Source organism: Perissodus microlepis, chromosome 5 (genome assembly GCF_051167445.1).
Source record: "Perissodus microlepis isolate ML-2025 ecotype Zambia chromosome 5, ASM5116744v1, whole genome shotgun sequence".
In the NCBI taxonomy this organism is placed as follows: Eukaryota; Metazoa; Chordata; class Actinopteri; order Cichliformes; family Cichlidae; genus Perissodus; species Perissodus microlepis.
This window is the reverse complement of record NC_140465.1, coordinates 18,572,211-18,590,094: the sequence shown is the minus strand read 5'-3', so window position 1 is coordinate 18,590,094 and position 17,884 is coordinate 18,572,211. Positions and strand designations below refer to the sequence as shown.

Below are 17,884 nucleotides of genomic sequence, written 5' to 3'. Positions count from 1 at the left end.
GGGAGCTTCACCGTGCAGAGCTCTAAAAGTTACAACTAAAATTTTAAAATGAACCCTAAAATTTACTGGCAACCAATGAAGTGAAGCCAAAACTGGAGTAATGTGTGACCCTTTGTTTGTGCCAGTTAAAAGTCTTGCCGTGGAATTCTGTGCAGTCTGAAGGCGATCCAGAGCTGATTTGTTGAGACAAGTAAAACGACCATTACAATAATCCAAACGAGAAGAGATAAAAGCATGAATAATCATCTCAAGTTCTGCCTTTACCTCAGTAGTCTGAGTTTAGAAATGTTTCTTAGATGATAAAAACAGTTCTGGACAGGCCGTCTAAGAAGTCAGTAAATTTTTTGCCAGGCTATGTTATTCAGTGTGTATATTAGACAAGTTAGATGCTAAAAAATTAGTTCATATATTGCTGTTATTACTTTAGATGGCCACACTTCCCTAAGCCTGGTCTGCCAGAGGTTTCTTCCTGTTAAAAGGGATTGTTATGGTTTTCTCTCTATTATTGTAGGATGTTTAACTTACAAAGTAAAGCATCTTGAGGCAACTATTTGCTTTTTCCGCTCCAGTTTTTGTCTTCTGTATGATCAGAACCTCATAGACTGAGCCTTAATGTGTACTTAACATCAGTTTAACCCACGCCCCTTCTCACACATTACCAATGCTGCTGTGTTTATGTTAGCCTAACGTGAATGTAGCTATGTGCAGGCGGTGGCAGATCCTTTTGCCAGCTAGTCTAACTTTTCTAACCCTCCAATGCCTTCAATACGCTTTCATCTTCGAGTCCTATTAGTAGGGATGGGTACCGGTATCCGGTGCCACACTCTAAAAAGTAATTAATGGGACCTTTAGTCATTACTTACATATATATGTTGTTGTGAAATGAAAAATCAAGTTCATAAATACTGTTAGACTTCCTAATTAAAATTTTTATTTTATTGAGTTCGGGTGACACATAAATTATGCCTCTTTACTCAATATATAATCGTGATTTGTCTGAATTTAAAATCTTCTTTTAATCAAAAAACAATATAATTTTAAGTTCTGTCGATGTAAAATACAACTTGATGACGTGTAAACAGCTCACAGTTCCCTTCTTCTACTCAAGCGGACATATTCAACAGCACGTGTTCAAGGTTTATCAAGAGCTGTGTTCGTCGCGAACGGTGAGTAATTTTATGTGAAATTACACATATTTGCAGTCGCTCTGGATTTTGTTAGTTTACTTTAAAACAACGATGTAACATACATAACATACATCTTAGCTTGCCCCCACGTTTGTGTGTTTTAATATACACACAGCAGCTAATTCCGCGATAGCATAAATTGTTGGGCTCTTTTTGGAAAATTTAACACTGACGTTACTCTAATGCAGACCACTGTAATTGTCTTATAATTTTTAAAAGATAGCGGACGTTGTTAGCCCCGGCGCAAACTACTATGCTAACGTAGCTAGCCAAGCTAAGTTGTGTTCACTGTGATTTTATTTTTGAAATGTGAAATTTATTTTTTGAAGGGAAGCATTTTATGTTAGTAATTGTTAAGAAACGCTTCTAAATTTTCGTAACGTTACGGGGTGAAGTTCAACCCCATTGGCTTCTGCGCAGGAAGTGCGGTCGCCATTAGTCCGGTGTGTCTGTTGACCACTAAGAGCGGTTCTTCACCGGCTGCTCGGCCTATTTTCACAGGTAAAAGACCAGACTTAAGTGCACTGTGCCGCATATGGTAGGGTAGTTAGCTGTCCCTAATTTTTGGGGACTTTCCGTGTTTTGTAGAGACGTAGAGGCGACGTGCATTGGCACTGGCTGTAACACTGATATGCCTCAATAAAGTTTGAAAGTAAGAAAAAATCAATAGCGGGCCGCCATCTTGGTTGGGTCCCCATTCGCCGCCAGTGCATTTTTTCTACTGAGGAATGTATTCACCCATGGTAAATAAGGAAAATGTTTAAATATTTTTCCAAACAGATAAGGCAAGAAAGGTCAATAATCCCACATATGGTTTCAGTAGTATGCCAGTTTTTGCAACACTAGGGTGCACAAAAATGACCATAGCTGCTGACTCAGCATTGATTCCAATTTGGTTTTGGAGAATGAAATGAAAACAGATCAAGTGGGATTATTGACATTGTAGCTTGTGTATAAAAAAGTTTGGTTTTTTTTTTTTCGTATTTACTGTCAGAAATGATTCTGTCCTGTCATGCCACACCTTATGTTTGCTTTTGTTGATAAAAAAAAAAACAAAAAAAAACACACACACATATATACATATATGTGTGTATATATATATACACACACACACACACACACACACACACACACACATATATATATATATTTTTTTTTTGAGTTAACACATTCCTCAGTAGAAATACATGCACTGGGGGCGAGCGGAGACCCCTCCAAGATCGCGGTCGGTGGGGATACACGCTCCAACAGACTGGCCCAGTCCATGTCACCTCTATGTATATTTGATCTATGGAAAGCCACGTTAGGCTTTCCAGCACCCAGTGTATTCAGGTGTATGTAGTTTTGAATGTTTGGTTCTAGCTCACACAGCTTTGACAGGTGAAACTTATTCACTGTATTGAAGACTCACAGGTGAAGTTGAAAATACCATCTTTTGTATTTTTGTGCAGGCATGACTTTCTGGTGTTATACACTGTCCTGGCGTTGCAGATCTAGGGGTTCCAGTTAAGACGTGGTCAGCCTTTTAAAGAAAGTGGGAATCTCACCGAAATATTCAGTTACTTTGCTGTGTTTCTTGCCAGGACAAAGGCTCAAACCATCATCTTCTCCTGGTATCGAATACCAAGGGACCTTCTGAAGTAAGCTTTAACAAGTAAGCTTGAATTGAGTAATTCAGAATCATGAAGTATGGATTGGCCTTGCAAAATCTGTAAATTTGCAACCTCCACTAAGGAAGAGCTGATGAAACATTATAGGTTACGCCATATCCCCAGTGTACAGCCTCTGCCATGTCCTTACCTAGATTGTTTTTGTTCATTTAAGTCATGGGGTAGCCTAAAATCACACATATCAAGGAAACACTCAACTCACTCAACAGTGAGAACCTCTGAAATACTCAGTTTCTGTTGCCAGTTCTGTAATGTGGGCACATTTTCCACTGAAAAAGAGTATTTTGAACACCTTCGTCAACATTTGAAAAAGCAAGAAACTGTGTCCTGTGTTTTCAAAAATTGTAGTTTCAAAACTAACATTTATGGAACATTTGCGTCACATAAACATCGCAAGCACACTCCCCACTCTTTAGATGAGTTTAAAGAAGACGTTTTAAAGAGGTTTGAAAAGCCTTTACAAACAGATCAGTGCAGCGATGTAGTTAATCAGGAGGGTGAACAATCTGACATTGAGGAGTTTAGAGATGATGATGTGAATGTACTGCCAAAGTTGATTGAAAGAAGCTTGGCTCATTTGATGTTGAAATTAGAGAGTTCATTTCATGTTCCCAACCAATGCATTGATGAGCTTGTAGAGTCGTTGCATTTTATTTGTCATTCAGCTTCCGCTCCCATCACGAAAGACATTTTACAGTCCTGCTTGAAGAGACACAACTGTGAAGTTGATGAAGCCATTGTGTCTGAAATGGTGAACAACATATGTGTTGCTAACCCTGTTAGCGCTGCCCTTTGTGATGGTGGTCCTCTCTCTTCTGCCTTCAAAAGAAGAAAGTATTTTAATGAACACTTTTCTGTCGTGGAGCCGATTGAGTATATTCTTACTGGAGAGAGTAGCTTCCAGTATGTTCCCATTCTAAAGTCTTTACTTCAGGTTCTTAGCAGGAAAGATATACTAGACCTGATCTTGAGTGAAGCAGAGGCGCAGAGAACTGTGTACAACTCATTTCATGACGGCACCTTTTACAAAACCAACGAGTTGTTCTCAAAAAATGACCTTACAATTGCGCTAAATCTCTATGTGGATGACTTTGAGATTTGCAATCCTCTCGGTACATCCAGGAAAAAACACAAAATCACATCTGTATATTGGGTGTTAGCTGATGTCCCTTCATTGCTCAGATCTGAGCTAAACTCAATCTTCTTAGCAATTCTTTGCAAGGCTGAGGATGTAAAGAGATTTGGTTACAGTGCTGTGTTAGAGCCACTGCTCAAAGATCTTGTGGTCTTAGAGGAGGAAGGACTGTATGTTCCATCACTGGGTAGAAGAGTCAAAGGCACAGTGTTTAGTGTAGTTGCAGACAACCTTGGTGCCCATTCTATGGGGGGATTTGTTGAGAGCTTTTCCAGTTCATATGTCTGTAGGTTTTGTCTTGGTGAAAAGTCACAATTTCAAGATGGTGAAGTGAGAAATAAGGCATTCCCACCCAGAACAGCGGAACAACACACACTGCATGTCCAGGCTTTACAGGAAAATAACAGTTTGATGCATGTTTATGGAGTGAAGAGACAGTGTGCACTGACGGCAAAACTTAAATATTTGCATGTTTTGTCTGGATATCCACCTGATGTGTTGCATGATCTCTTTGAAGGTGTAGTGCCCCTAGAAATAGCACTGTGTCTAAGACTATTCATTCACAACAAATACTTCACTCTTGAAGAGCTGAACAAATGCATCAAAGAGTTCCCCTATAAATGGTCGGACAAAACCAATGCACCACAGCTTGTTCCTGTGAACTTTGCCCAACGGAAAAGTGTGGGGGGCAATGCCCATGAGAACTGGGCTTTGCTTCGTCTCTTGCCACTCATGGTTGGATCAAAAATCCCTGAGGCTGACCCAGCATGGGAATTGCTTCTTGTGCTTCGAGACATTGTTGAGCTTGTTGTGAATCAAGTGCACACAGAGGAGACCATTTGCTTCCTGGACAGTAAGATATCTGAGCATAAACACAGGTTTCTCATGGTTTTTCCAGAGCAACGCCTCATTCCAAAACACCATTTCCTAGAACATTATCCAGAACTTATCAGGGCTTATGGTCCTCTGGTGTCACTGTGGACAATGCGGTTTGAGGCAAAGCACAGCTTTTTCAAGCGTGTTGTCAGACATACTCGTAGTTTTAGAAATATTCTGCTGTCACTGGCCATGAAGCATCAGTTGTTGCTTGCTTATAACCAACATGATTCCAGAGCTGTCAGACCATTACTACAGGCTACAACACTGTCTACAATGGATGTTAGTGTGCTGCGAGAGGATATCCAAGAAGCACTGCAGGCTAAGTTTCCTGGTGAGACATGTGTCCAGATAGCCAAAAGTGTGTGTTACAGAGGCACCAAGTACACTAGTGGAATGATCCTGGCTTATGGTTCCACTGGTGGTCTACCAGATTTTGGGGAGTTGATCCAGATTGTGGTTTTGAAAGGCAATGTGGGATTCATAGTGAAAGGTGTAACTGCTTGGTCAATTGAACATCTGAGGAGCTATGTGCTTGAGAAAACTGGTCCAGTGAAAGTCATAGAGGCAGCTGAGTTATCAGACATGGTCCCCTTGATTTCTTACATTTGTGGCGGAACAACCATTATGACTCTTAAGTGCAGCATTTATGTTCCATAAATGATTTCCATACTTTGTGTGGAGATTTTCAGCTGAAAAAAGACAAACCCAAATCTCAGTCTTTCTACTATTTTCAGAGATGGCATATAGTTAATTGGCTCCTAGTTTCCATACATGGAGATCAAATTTTATTATATTATGCACTATTTAGCTGTTACTAAGAATTACAGAAACATGTCAAAAATTTGGTCTACAGGTTACCTAATGTCACAACCGCCTCAACTTCGAGTGATCCTTGCAGATCATGATGTCCGTAAAGTTGTACTACCATCTGGAATCCCAGAAACGGTGGATGACCTTTATTCAGCCATCCGTGATACCTTTTCCATTACAAGAGACTTCTGTCTTCACTATAAAGATGCTGATTTTGGTGATGAGTTTTTTACCCTTGTTTCGACAACTGACCTTAAGGACAAGGACACAATCAAGATTGTGTTTCTCCAGGACCAGGAGCCTACAATAACCTTGACCTTAAGTGATGTGACCAACATGACTGATAATCCATCTGAGGAGGACTCTGTTGACACCTCATCTGTGTCAACTAATGACACTCTGATTCTTTCCGCATCTGAAGATAGTCCAGGGCACCGTTACCAGCGCTGGCCTGTTCAGTTTCAGATTCCCAGCTTTTCTGACCTCACAGAGATCCAAATTCGGTCAGCCAACGAGCGCTTCCAAAAAGATGGGACTCTTCTCCCTACAAAAGATTTAATTCCACTGCTTCCTGACATCCTTAGAAAACTAGCAGAAGCTATTTATAAGTATACTGCTTATCCATCCAGTCTGCAGATCAGTGAGGTTGCAGAGGCCCTGACTCTAAAGCATCCCTGCCTGAAAGAACCAGGGTCCTTCAATGGATGCTATGGGTGGGCGCAGCGTCTAAAGTACAAGATGAACAATTTCAGAAGCAAGCTTAGAGGTCTCGGCTGCCCTGAAGTTGAAGTAAACTCACTTAAGAGGAAAATGACATGTGACCAATACCCGGCAAAGAATGTCAAAAAACCAAAGAAGGCTGAGGTGAACTACCTACCCCCTCATGCTCAAGGTGAAACTAGTGAAAGTTTGGAAAAAGAGAGAATCGAGCTACTGAGTGAAGTGATGAAAAGGGACAACTCCAGAGTGGTAGCTCAGAAAATGGACAAGACGTTCAGCCTTCGTCGGGAGGAAATAGTGAAAGAGGCCCCTGCCATCAGTGACTTCATGAAGCGCTGGCCTGCTCTTTTTAGCAGGGTACAGGTGAGATAAAATGTTTATTAAACCAGTGTTTTTGTGTTGTGGATTGATGAAATTACAAATTGAAGTCAGATAAATAAAAAATTTAGAAATGCATATATTTACACCTAATATGTTTAAATGTTTACAAATGCACATTTGGATTTTCATTTATGAATTATTTATACTTATGTCTCTTGTTGTATTTTATTCTGGTGTGCCCTGCAGATATGTGAAGAATTTAAGAGGATAACAACAGTCAGCCTTGAATCAACCTTTCTGGCCAGGCTTGACCAATGCACCCCAAAACTGATGGCCTTGACCCTGTCAAAAGGAGGAGCTGCAGGTCTGAGGATGAGGCAGATTAAGGACATGCTTCTGCAGGTATAATGAATAACTTTATGAATAGACCTTTATTTGCATCTGCCTTACTTTTTTCATGTCAAATGTTGATATGGCTGCTTTGAACAAGGTCCATTGTATACTAACACTATTTTTTTCCAAAATTGTTCATATTTTGGTTACACTTGCATCTAGGGCAGGGCAAAAGAAGAAAATATGTCGTCTGTACAATATACACTGTTTATTATTTTTAAATAAAGCTCTATGATTTACATAAAGTGTTTCACACGCGCAAGCACGTTAACAATACATAACATGGAGGAAGACTGTATCTGTGCCAGTTACATTGTAATTGAATGGATATTTATTGTTATTATACAAGTTCAGAGCACAAGTACAACAAAATGTATCTTTATTTTAGTGTTTTTACTTATGAAGAAGGAATGTCCAGGTGACAAGCGCAGCGTTTGTCAGATCTCCGCAGAGTGAGACAGCCATGCCCCCCACTGTGTGCGGAGTAAGCAGGTCCCAAACAATAAGAAACTCAGGAGAATAGCCAGATCACCTTTTCCACCTTATTCCAAATGAACATTTTTATTATTTAATTTAAAAAATGCTATATCATTATGGATATCATTTTCAGTATATGAAGTAAGCTACTTACATCTGATTTTTTTTAACACATCTATTTTTTTTCTATCAATCAGGACAACACAGTTGAAAAGCGCAGAGAAATTGCTATTCGCTGCCTCATAGTCTATCTTGGAGAGAAGGAGGAGGATCTTTTCAAACAATACAGCGTAAGTACTTGAGTTGGTTTTTAATTTTTTGTTTAGTTTTGAATGCATGTCTCTGTAGGGTCTTTGTGTTTTGTTCATTGGATTTTCTGTTCAGGGTTGAGTATTTAAGTCATTCAGTGCCATAGACGTCTTTAGACGTCAAAATGAATCCGAACGCTCAGTGCCATAGACGCCTCTTGAGCTTTTTATTGAATTGAGAAGGTGGTGGAGTTGATTACATGGATAAAATCCCACCAGCGTGACAGTCGGTGCAACATAAACACACAGGATAAAAAATTTTGTAGCCAGCGCAGTCATTTTCCTGATCTGGCAGCAGCTTTAGCAGAGCATAAACAATGGAAGTGAATGGAAGGTACTAGCATTTTGTGTGCAAAAGTGATTAAAATCACTCAATAATGATACCAAGTATTCCTGGGGAGCTCAACAATCATGCTGACTGCAAATGAAAAGTATGAATTGACATGAAGGATTTTCAGGAGCCGATTTAGACTTGGGACTACATTACGACAAAGCACTGCTGTAAGCCTCCACATGGTTATAACACAGCAGTTGAAGCCACTGCCGACCAGTGTCTATAAACCAACATGCTATTTGTGCAATATTTCTTCAACAAATCAAAGACCCATCCATTGTTACTGCAGCTTACTATGCTTGTATAGTAGTGGCTGTGTGTGTTTGTTTATGGAAGCTGGAGGCTTTTTCAACTGTTGCGTTATATCCATGCACCATGCAGTGGATGTTTACAGCGGTGTTTGTCGTAACTGCAATGTAGTCTCAAGTCTAAATCAGCTTCTGCAAATCTTCCGTGTTACTTTTGCACTTTTCATTTGCCGTGAACATGATTACTGAGCTCCCAAGAAACATTTGTTTTCATTACTGAGTCATTTTAATCACTTTTGCACACAACATGCTAGCACCTGCTATTCACTTCCATTGTTTATGCTCTGCTAAAGCAAATGGATTGCTTCCGGATCAGGAGAATTAGTGTGCTGTTTACAAAAGGCTTGTTTCTCACTTTCTAACTGTGGCAATATGGCAATAGATAAAATTTCACTTAGAAGTGGAATAACCCTTAAAAATGATTTATTAGATTTTCTTTTCAAAGTGGAAAAACAAAACTGTGAAAAACAAGACATTTTTTATTTTAAACGTTGGATTATGGTTTAATTTAGCTTTTAAAAATTACAGAATGACAAAGTAAAATCACTGAAAAACACAAAAGACAACCTGTTTTAGCTTATTTTCCTACCTGTAGTAGTTCATTCCCTTATGCACGTCATCCTGAAGTGCTTGAGCTATGTATTTTATACATCCTAACATTTAATTTCTCCTACAAGGATGAGGAGGAGCTCAACGCAGACCTTGCAATGCAAATCATGAAGATTGCTATCATTGGTGATGGGCCTGCAACCATCATCGTTGAGGGATCCAAGATCCTGGAGAGGATTGATGTTGCCAGATCCTGTGCTTTGATAATGGGAGTAATCTACGCTCTGAACCTTACCTATCCCAAGCAGCTGAAATTTACCTTTGAGGTATTTCAAAAGCTATGCCTTGAGCTTGATGGACAAAAAGCCAGCTCTAAAGTAATGAATCTTAAGTTTGGTATTTTCTAGAGCAGACTTGATAGACCATTCGTGAGTGAGTTTCACAAAAACCTTATTCCTGCATTTCTGGCACTACTTCATTTTGTTTTACTAAATTTTAAAGCGCTGTTCTTAAGTCTTCTGAGTTGATGTTTTGCCGTGTCTTAAATGCTGTTATTTGCACATTTTTAAGGAATGCGTTTAATTTCTCCCATGACCTGTGTTCTGAGGGTACTGGTGTGTTTTAAAGTTTGTGTAATGCCCTCTTTAGCTGGCCTTAATCTTGAGGGTGAAAAGTCAAATATAGAAGAGAATCAAGAATACTTTGTAAGAGTGCTGACAAAGTTGAATGAAAGAAGCTTTGCTCATTTTATGTTTAAATTAGTGCATTTAATGTATAGCAGCCTGTCATCTTTTGTTTTGATTCACTCTCACATGTTAAAGTAAAAAAAAGAGGATTCAAGTAGTAGGTTGTATTACAATTTTAATACACAGTTCCTTAAGTTTCAGCGGGCAATTTGTGTTCTAGGTAACTGAAGCCCACAAATCTTGCACTTCGCACGCACGTTAAAGAATTGTGATGTTTGTTATTGTAATTAAATGGGTCTAACTCATTTGAATACATCTGTCTGAATTTCTATTCTTTCTGAGCACCAGGTACGAGTCCCTTAGCTGATGTCCAGGTATTTGGCATCACATCTGCCGCATTCAAACAAATACACACAACATCCATTTCTTTTTCTGAAGGTCATGACACAAGAGCACACACAGCGCATGTTAAGGCTGACCTTCGTTTGGGGAAAAAAGTGATCGACAAGTTTCTAAGGTCTTAGAACCTTGACTTCTTTGTGGGCAGGCACCACCATGCATGAGCCTGCCCACGCGGTAGTTATGGTTATAAGACACAGCCAAATGATCAAGGTTGTATTTTGGAGCGACTTAGCCTGCTGGGAAACAGGTAAATGCCCTTATAGAATCTCCTGTAGGACCAAAAAAATTACTACACTGTAACCAAAATATCATATTTGACCAACATAAATACTATTTATGCCGACAGTTAAGTTCATTTTAATTATAAATGTGTTTTATTTTGATCAAAAAGTTACTTCACCATACATAAATATAATCTTGGATCAACTTAAATTCCTGTGTATTTGTTGACAATTATTAAGTTCATGTTACTCAGAATGTGTTTTTTTTTTGTGGCCAAAAAGTAACTTCACTATACATAAAATTCACGTTGGATGAACTTAAATTTTTGTGTTCTAGTCGAAAATTATTAAGTTAATTTTACTTAAGAATGTGTTTAATTGTGGCCAAAAAAGCTACTTCACCATACTCAAAAATATTGCTTTGAATTAATGTTATTCTGCCAGAAGTTGGCTTAACTCAAAAATTCTAGTGGAAAACGTTAACATGTTTTTTTTATTTGAACCAATGTTTTATTTATTAGAGTGCATGATGGCACCGGTTCTGACATAAATGGTAGTAACCAGACCGAAAAGCAGCGCACATTTCGGTGCTTTATTTCGGTGCTTTTTTTTTCCTGAAATGTCATACACTTTGGATTCTAGCCAATCATTTTACCTTTGCAAGCGTAGTAGGCGGGCCCAGGTACGTACGTTCTTTTAGAGCAGAGCTACAGATTAAAAATGCCCAAGGCGAAGCGGTCAAAGTCTGGCTGTACTTCACAGCAAAAGATGCAAACTCAGCACCCTGCAACAAGTGCTTTAAGGTGATACTGTGCAAAGGAGGTAACTCCTAGAATCTGATGAAACATCTGGCGACGTATAGCATTTTGTTGAAAGCCGAGAAATATTTGATAGCTTGCTGCGAGACCTCACACCGAGCACATCTACTGCGGGTGGGTTGCCTGTTATCGGACCCGGAGTTAGCAACATCCCCCAAAAACTCGAAGAGGAGAGTCCTGGCCCCTAGCCCTGCCAATGTAGCAGAAATGATGACGGATGATGATGGCAGAAGTAGCTGTTCTTCTCTGCGTGTTGCCTGTGTGTAATTTACGTTGAGTACGCTAACCACATTATTACATTAAACGTAAGGTGAACTAGCAAACACCGTCGTAGTTACATGGCTGTCTTCTTGTTTGATGGCAGATGCCATCAAACAAGAAGATGAAAATGACCAAAGAAAAAGTGGAAAACAGCTAAACATGAGAGGTTTTTGGACAAAGTTTGTGTTTTTTTTGCATTGTTTAAGTACTGCTTCCAGCCAAGAGTGATACCATATATGCCCTATAGCTGCATTGTTATCTTTTTCCAAAAAAAGCAGCTGAACATGAGAGGTTTTTGGACCAATTTTGTGTTCTCCATTCTTTAAGCACCGGTTCGAGCACCGTTTAAGCACCGGCACCGTTTCAAAAGTACCGGTTTGGTACTGGTATCGGATAAAACCTAAACGATACCCATCCCTAGTAATGACACACCCCTCACTTCTACAACCTGCATAATGACACACCCCTCACTTCTACAACCTGCGTAATGACACACCCCTCACTTCTAAAACCTGCGCACAGACACACCCCTCACTTCTAAAACCTGCGTACAGACACACCCCTCACTTCTAAAACCTGCGTACAGACACACCCCTCAGTTCTAAAATCTGCATAATGACACACCCCTCACTTCTACAACCTGCGTAATGACACACCCCTCACTTCTAAAACCTGCGCACAGACACACCCCTCACTTCTAAAACCTGCGTAATGACACACCCCTCACTTCTAGAACCTGCGTAATGACACACCCCTCACTTCTAAAACCTGTGTAACGACACACCCCTCACTTCTAAAACCTGTGTAACGACACACCCCTCACTTCTAAAACCTGCGCACAGACACACCCCTCACTTCTAAAACCTGTGTAACGACACACCCCTCACTTCTAAAACCTGCGCACAGACGCACCCCTCACTTCTAAAACCTGTGAAATGACACACCCCTCACTTCTAAAACCTGCGCATAGACACACCCCTCACTTCTAAAACCTGCGTAACGACACACCCCTCACTTCTAAAACCTGCGCACAGACACACCCCTCACTTCTAAAACCTGCGCACAGACACACCCCTCACTTCTAAAACCTGTGTAACGACACACCCCTCACTTCTACAACCTGCGCACAGACACACCCCTCACTTCTAAAACCTGTGTAACGACACACCCCTCACTTCTAAAACCTGCGCACAGACACACCCCTCACTTGTAAAACCTGCGCACAGACACACCCCTCACTTCTAAAACCTGCGTAACGACACACCCCTCACTTCTAGAACCTGCGTAACGACACACCCCTCACTTCTAGAACCTGCGTAACGACACACCCCTCACTTCTAAAACCTGCGCACAGACACACCCCTCACTTCTAAAACCTGCGCACAGACACACCCCTCACTTCTAAAACCTGCGTACAGACACACCCCTCACTTCTAAAACCTGCGCAATGACACACCCCTCATTTCTAAAACCCGCGTAATGACACACCCCTCACTTCTAAAACCTGCGCACAGACACACCCCTTACTTCTAAAACCTGCGCACAGACACACCACTGACTTCTAAAACCTGCGCAAAGACACACCCCTCACTTCTAAAACCTGCATAATGACACACCCCTCACTTCTAAAACCTGCGCACAGACACACCCCTCACTTCTAAAACCTGCGCACAGACACACCCCTCACTTCTAAAACCTGCATAAAGACACACCCCTTACTTCTACAACCTGCGTAATGACACACCCCTTACTTCTAAAACCTGCGCACAGACACACCCCTCACTTCTAAAACCTGCGTACAGACACACCCCTCACTTCTAAAACCTGCGTACAGACACACCCCTCACTTCTAAAACCTGCGCACAGACACACCCCTCACTTCTAAAACCTGCGTAATGACACACCCCTCACTTCTAAAACCTGCGCACAGACACACCCCTCACTTCTAAAAACTGTGTAACGACACACGCCTCACTTCTAAAACCTGCGCACAGACACACCCCTCACTTCTAAAACCTGCACAATGACACACCCCTCACTTCTAAAACCTGCGTAATGACACACCCCTCACTTCAAGAACCTGCGTAATGACACACCCCTCACTTCTAAAACCTGTGTAACGACACACCCCTCACTTCTAAAACCTGTGTAACGACACACCCCTCACTTCTAAAACCTGCGCACAGACACACCCCTCACTTCTAAAACTTGTGTAACGACACACCCCTCACTTCTAAAACCTGCGCACAGACACACCCCTCACTTCTAAAACCTGTGAAATGACACACCCCTCACTTCTAAAACCTGCGCATAGACACACCCCTCACTTCTAAAACCTGCGTAACGACACACCCCTCACTTCTAGAACCTGCGTAATGACACACCCCTCACTTCTAAAACCTGCGCACAGACACACCCCTCACTTCTAAAACCTGCGCACAGACACACCCCTCACTTCTAAAACCTGTGAAATGACACACACACCCCTCACTTCTAAAACCTGCGCACAGACACACCCCTCACTTCTAAAACCTGTGAAATGACACACACACCCCTCACTTCTAAAACCTGCGCACAGACACACCCCTCACTTCTAAAACCTGTGTAACGACACACCCCTCACTTCTAAAACCTGCGCAAAGACACACCACTGACTTCTAAAACCTGCGCACAGACACACCCCTCACTTCTAAAACCTACATACAGACACACCCCTCACTTCTACAACCTGCGTAATGACACACCCCTTACTTCTAAAACCTGCGCACAGACACACCCCTCACTTCTAAAACCTGCGCACAGACACACCCCTCACTTCTAAAACCTGCGTACAGACACAACCCTCACTTCTAAAACCTGCGCACAGACACACCCCTCACTTCTAAAGACTGCGTAACGACACACCCCTCACTTCTAAAACCTGCGCACAGACACACCCCTCACTTCTAAAACCTGCGCAATGACACACCCCTCACTTCTAAAACCTGCGTAATGACACACCCCTCACTTCTAAAACCTGCGTAACGACACACCCCTCACTTCTAGAACCTGCGTAATGACACACCCCTCACTTCTAAAACCTGCGCACAGACACACCCCTCACTTCTAAAACCTGTGTAACGACACACCCCTCACTTCTAAAACCTGCGCACAGACACACCCCTCACTTCTAAAACCTGCGCAACGACACACCCCTCACTTCTAGAACCTGTGTAATGACACACCCCTCACTTCTAAAACCTGCGCACAGACACACCCCTCACTTCTAAAACCTGCGTACAGACACACCCCTCACTTCTAAAACCTGCGCACAGACACACCCCTCACTTCTAAAACCTGCGTAACGACACACCCCTCACTTCTAAAACCTGCGCACAGACACACCCCTCACTTCTAAAACCTGCGCAATGACACACCCCTCACTTCTAAAACCTGCGTAATGACACACCCCTCACTTCTAAAACCTGCGCACAGACACACCCCTCACTTCTAAAACCTGCGCAATGACACACCCCTCACTTCTAAAACCTGCGTAACGACACACCCCTCACTTCTAAAACCTGCGTAACGACACACCCCTCACTTCTAGAACCTGCGTAATGACACACCCCTCACTTCTAAAACCTGTGTAACGACACACCCCTCACTTCTAAAACCTGCGCACAGACACACCCCTCACTTCTAAAACCTGTGTAACGACACACCCCTCACTTCAAGAACCTGCGTAACGACACACCCCTCACTTCTAAAACCTGTGTAACGACACACCCCTCACTTCTAAAACCTGTGTAACGACACACCCCTCACTTCTAAAACCTGCGCACAGACACACCCCTCACTTCTAAAACCTGTGTAACGACACACCCCTCACTTCCAGAACCTGCGTAATGACACACCCCTCACTTCTAAAACCTGTGTAACGACACACCCCTCACTTCTAAAACCTGCGCACAGACACACCCCTCACTTCTAAAACCTGTGTAACGACACACCCCTCACTTCAAGAACCTGCATAATGACACACCCCTCACTTCTAAAACCTGTGCAACGACACACCCCTCACTTCTAAAACCTGTGTAACGACACACCCCTCACTTCTAGAACCTGCGTAATGACACACCCCTCACTTCTAAAACCTGTGTAACGACACACCCCTCACTTCTAAAACCTGCGCACAGACACACCCCTCACTTCTAAAACCTGCGTAACGACACACCCCTCACTTCTAAAACCTGCGCACAGACACACCCCTCACTTCTAAAACCTGCGTAACGACACACCCCTCACTTCTAAAACCTGCGCACAGACACACCCCTCACTTCTAAAACCTGCGTAACGACACACCCCTCACTTCTACAACCTGCGCACAGACACACCCCTCACTTCTAAAACCTGCGCAATGACACACCCCTCACTTCTAAAACCTGCGTAATGACACACCCCTCACTTCTAAAACCTGCGCACAGACACACCCCTCACTTCTAAAACCTGCGCAATGACACACCCCTCACTTCTAAAACCTGTGTAACGACACACCCCTCACTTCTAAAACCTGCGCACAGACACACCCCTCACTTCTAAAACCTGTGTAACGACACACCCCTCACTTCCAGAACCTGCGTAATGACACACCCCTCATTTCTAAAACCTGTGTAACGACACACCCCTCACTTCTAAAACCTGCGCACAGACACACCCCTCACTTCTAAAACCTGTGTAACGACACACCCCTCACTTCAAGAACCTGCATAATGACACACCCCTCACTTCTAAAACCTGTGCAACGACACACCCCTCACTTCTAAAACCTGCGCACAGACACACCCCTCACTTCTAAAACCTGCGCACAGACACACCCCTCACTTCTAAAACCTGCGCACAGACACACCCCTCACTTCTAAAACCTGTGTAACGACACACCCCTCACTTCTAAAACCTGCGCACAGACACACCCCTCACTTCTAAAACCTGTGCAACGACACACCCCTCACTTCTAAAACCTGCGCACAGACACACCCCTCACTTCTAGAACCTGCGCAATGACACACCCCTCACTTCTAAAACCTGCGCACAGACACACCCCTCACTTCTAAAACCTGCGCACAGACACACCCCTCACTTCTAAAACCAGCGTAACGACACACCCCTCACTTCTAAAACCTGCGCACAGACACACCCCTCACTTCTAAAACCTGTGTAACGACACACCCCTCACTTCTAAAACCTGCTCACAGACACACCCCTCACTTCTAAAACCTGCTCACAGACACACCCCTCACTTCTAAAACCTGCATAATGACACACCCCTCACTTCTACAACCTGCGTAATGACACACCCCTTACTTCTAAAACCTGCGCACAGACACACCCCTTACTTCTAAAACCTGCGCACAGACACACCCCTCACTTCTAAAACCTGCGTAACGACACACCCCTCACTTCTAAAACCTGCGCACAGACACACCCCTCACTTCTAAAACCTTTGCAACGACACACCCCTCACTTCTAAAACCTGCGTAATGACACACCCCTCACTTCTAAAACCTGCGCACAGACACACCCCTCACTTCTAAAACCTGCGCACAGACACACCCCTCACTTCTAAAACCTGTGCAACGACACACCCCTCACTTCTAAAACCTGCGCACAGACACACCCCTCACTTCTAAATCCTGCGCACAGACACACCCCTCACTTCTAAAACCTGCGCACAGACACACCCCTCACTTCTAAAACCTGCGCACAGACACACCCCTCACTTCTAAAACCTGTGTAACGACACACCCCTCACTTCTAAAACCTGCGTAACGACACACCCCTCACTTCTAAAACCTGCGCACAGACACACCCCTCACTTCTAAAACCTGCGCAATGACACACCCCTCATTTCTAAAACCTGCGTAATGACACACCCCTCACTTCTAAAACCTGCGTACAGACACACCCCTCACTTCTAAAACCTGCGCACAGACACACCCCTCACTTCTAAAACCTGCGCACAGACACACCCCTCACTTCTAAAACCTGCGCACAGACACACCCCTCACTTCTAAAACCTGTGTAACGACACACCCCTCACTTCTAAAACCTGCGCACAGACACACCCCTCACTTCTAAAACCTGTGTAACGACACACCCCTCACTTCTAAAACCTGCGCACAGACACACCCCTCACTTCTAAAACCTGTGTAACGACACACCCCTCACTTCTAAAACCTGCGCACAGACACACCCCTCACTTCTAAAACCTGTGTAACGACACACCCCTCACTTCTAAAACCTGCGTAACGACACACCCCTCACTTCTAAAACCTGCGCACAGACACACCCCTCACTTCTAAAACCTGTGCAACGACACACCCCTCACTTCTAGAACCTGCGTAATGACACACCCCTCACTTCTAA

General features: G+C 43.0%; 1 protein-coding gene across 3 annotated transcripts; it reads left to right on the top strand.

Annotated features, from left to right (window-relative positions):
• The first annotated feature begins 2,377 nt into the window (after positions 1-2,377).
• On the top strand, positions 2,378-10,667 carry LOC146387113 (uncharacterized). Of its 3 annotated transcripts, none has more exons than XM_084928470.1 (5): positions 2,378-2,827; positions 5,725-6,764; positions 6,969-7,124; positions 7,790-7,882; positions 9,220-10,667. In XM_084928470.1, the coding sequence occupies exons 2-5, from the start codon at positions 5,733-5,735 to the stop codon at positions 9,496-9,498; spliced, it is 1,560 nt and encodes a 519-aa protein (XP_084784596.1). In that variant the 5' UTR covers positions 2,378-2,827; positions 5,725-5,732; the 3' UTR covers positions 9,499-10,667. The 3 variants fall into 3 exon arrangements, with proteins under 3 accessions (XP_084784596.1, XP_084784595.1, XP_084784594.1); XM_084928469.1 differs by having other exon boundaries at positions 2,378-2,841; XM_084928468.1 differs by lacking the exon at positions 2,378-2,827 and having other exon boundaries at positions 4,438-6,764.
• Positions 10,668-17,884: the final 7,217 nt, after the last annotated feature.

Bases quoted from the DNA above. Each gene is read 5' to 3' on its own strand.
- LOC146387113 (XM_084928468.1), top strand. From the start codon at position 5,643: ATGGAGATCAAATTTTATTATATTATGCACTATTTAGCTGTTACTAAG. The intron at 6,765-6,968 runs GTGAGATAAAAT...TGTGCCCTGCAG, and splicing joins CTCTTTTTAGCAGGGTACAG to ATATGTGAAGAATTTAAGAG. The intron at 7,883-9,219 runs GTAAGTACTTGA...TTCTCCTACAAG, and splicing joins ATCTTTTCAAACAATACAGC to GATGAGGAGGAGCTCAACGC.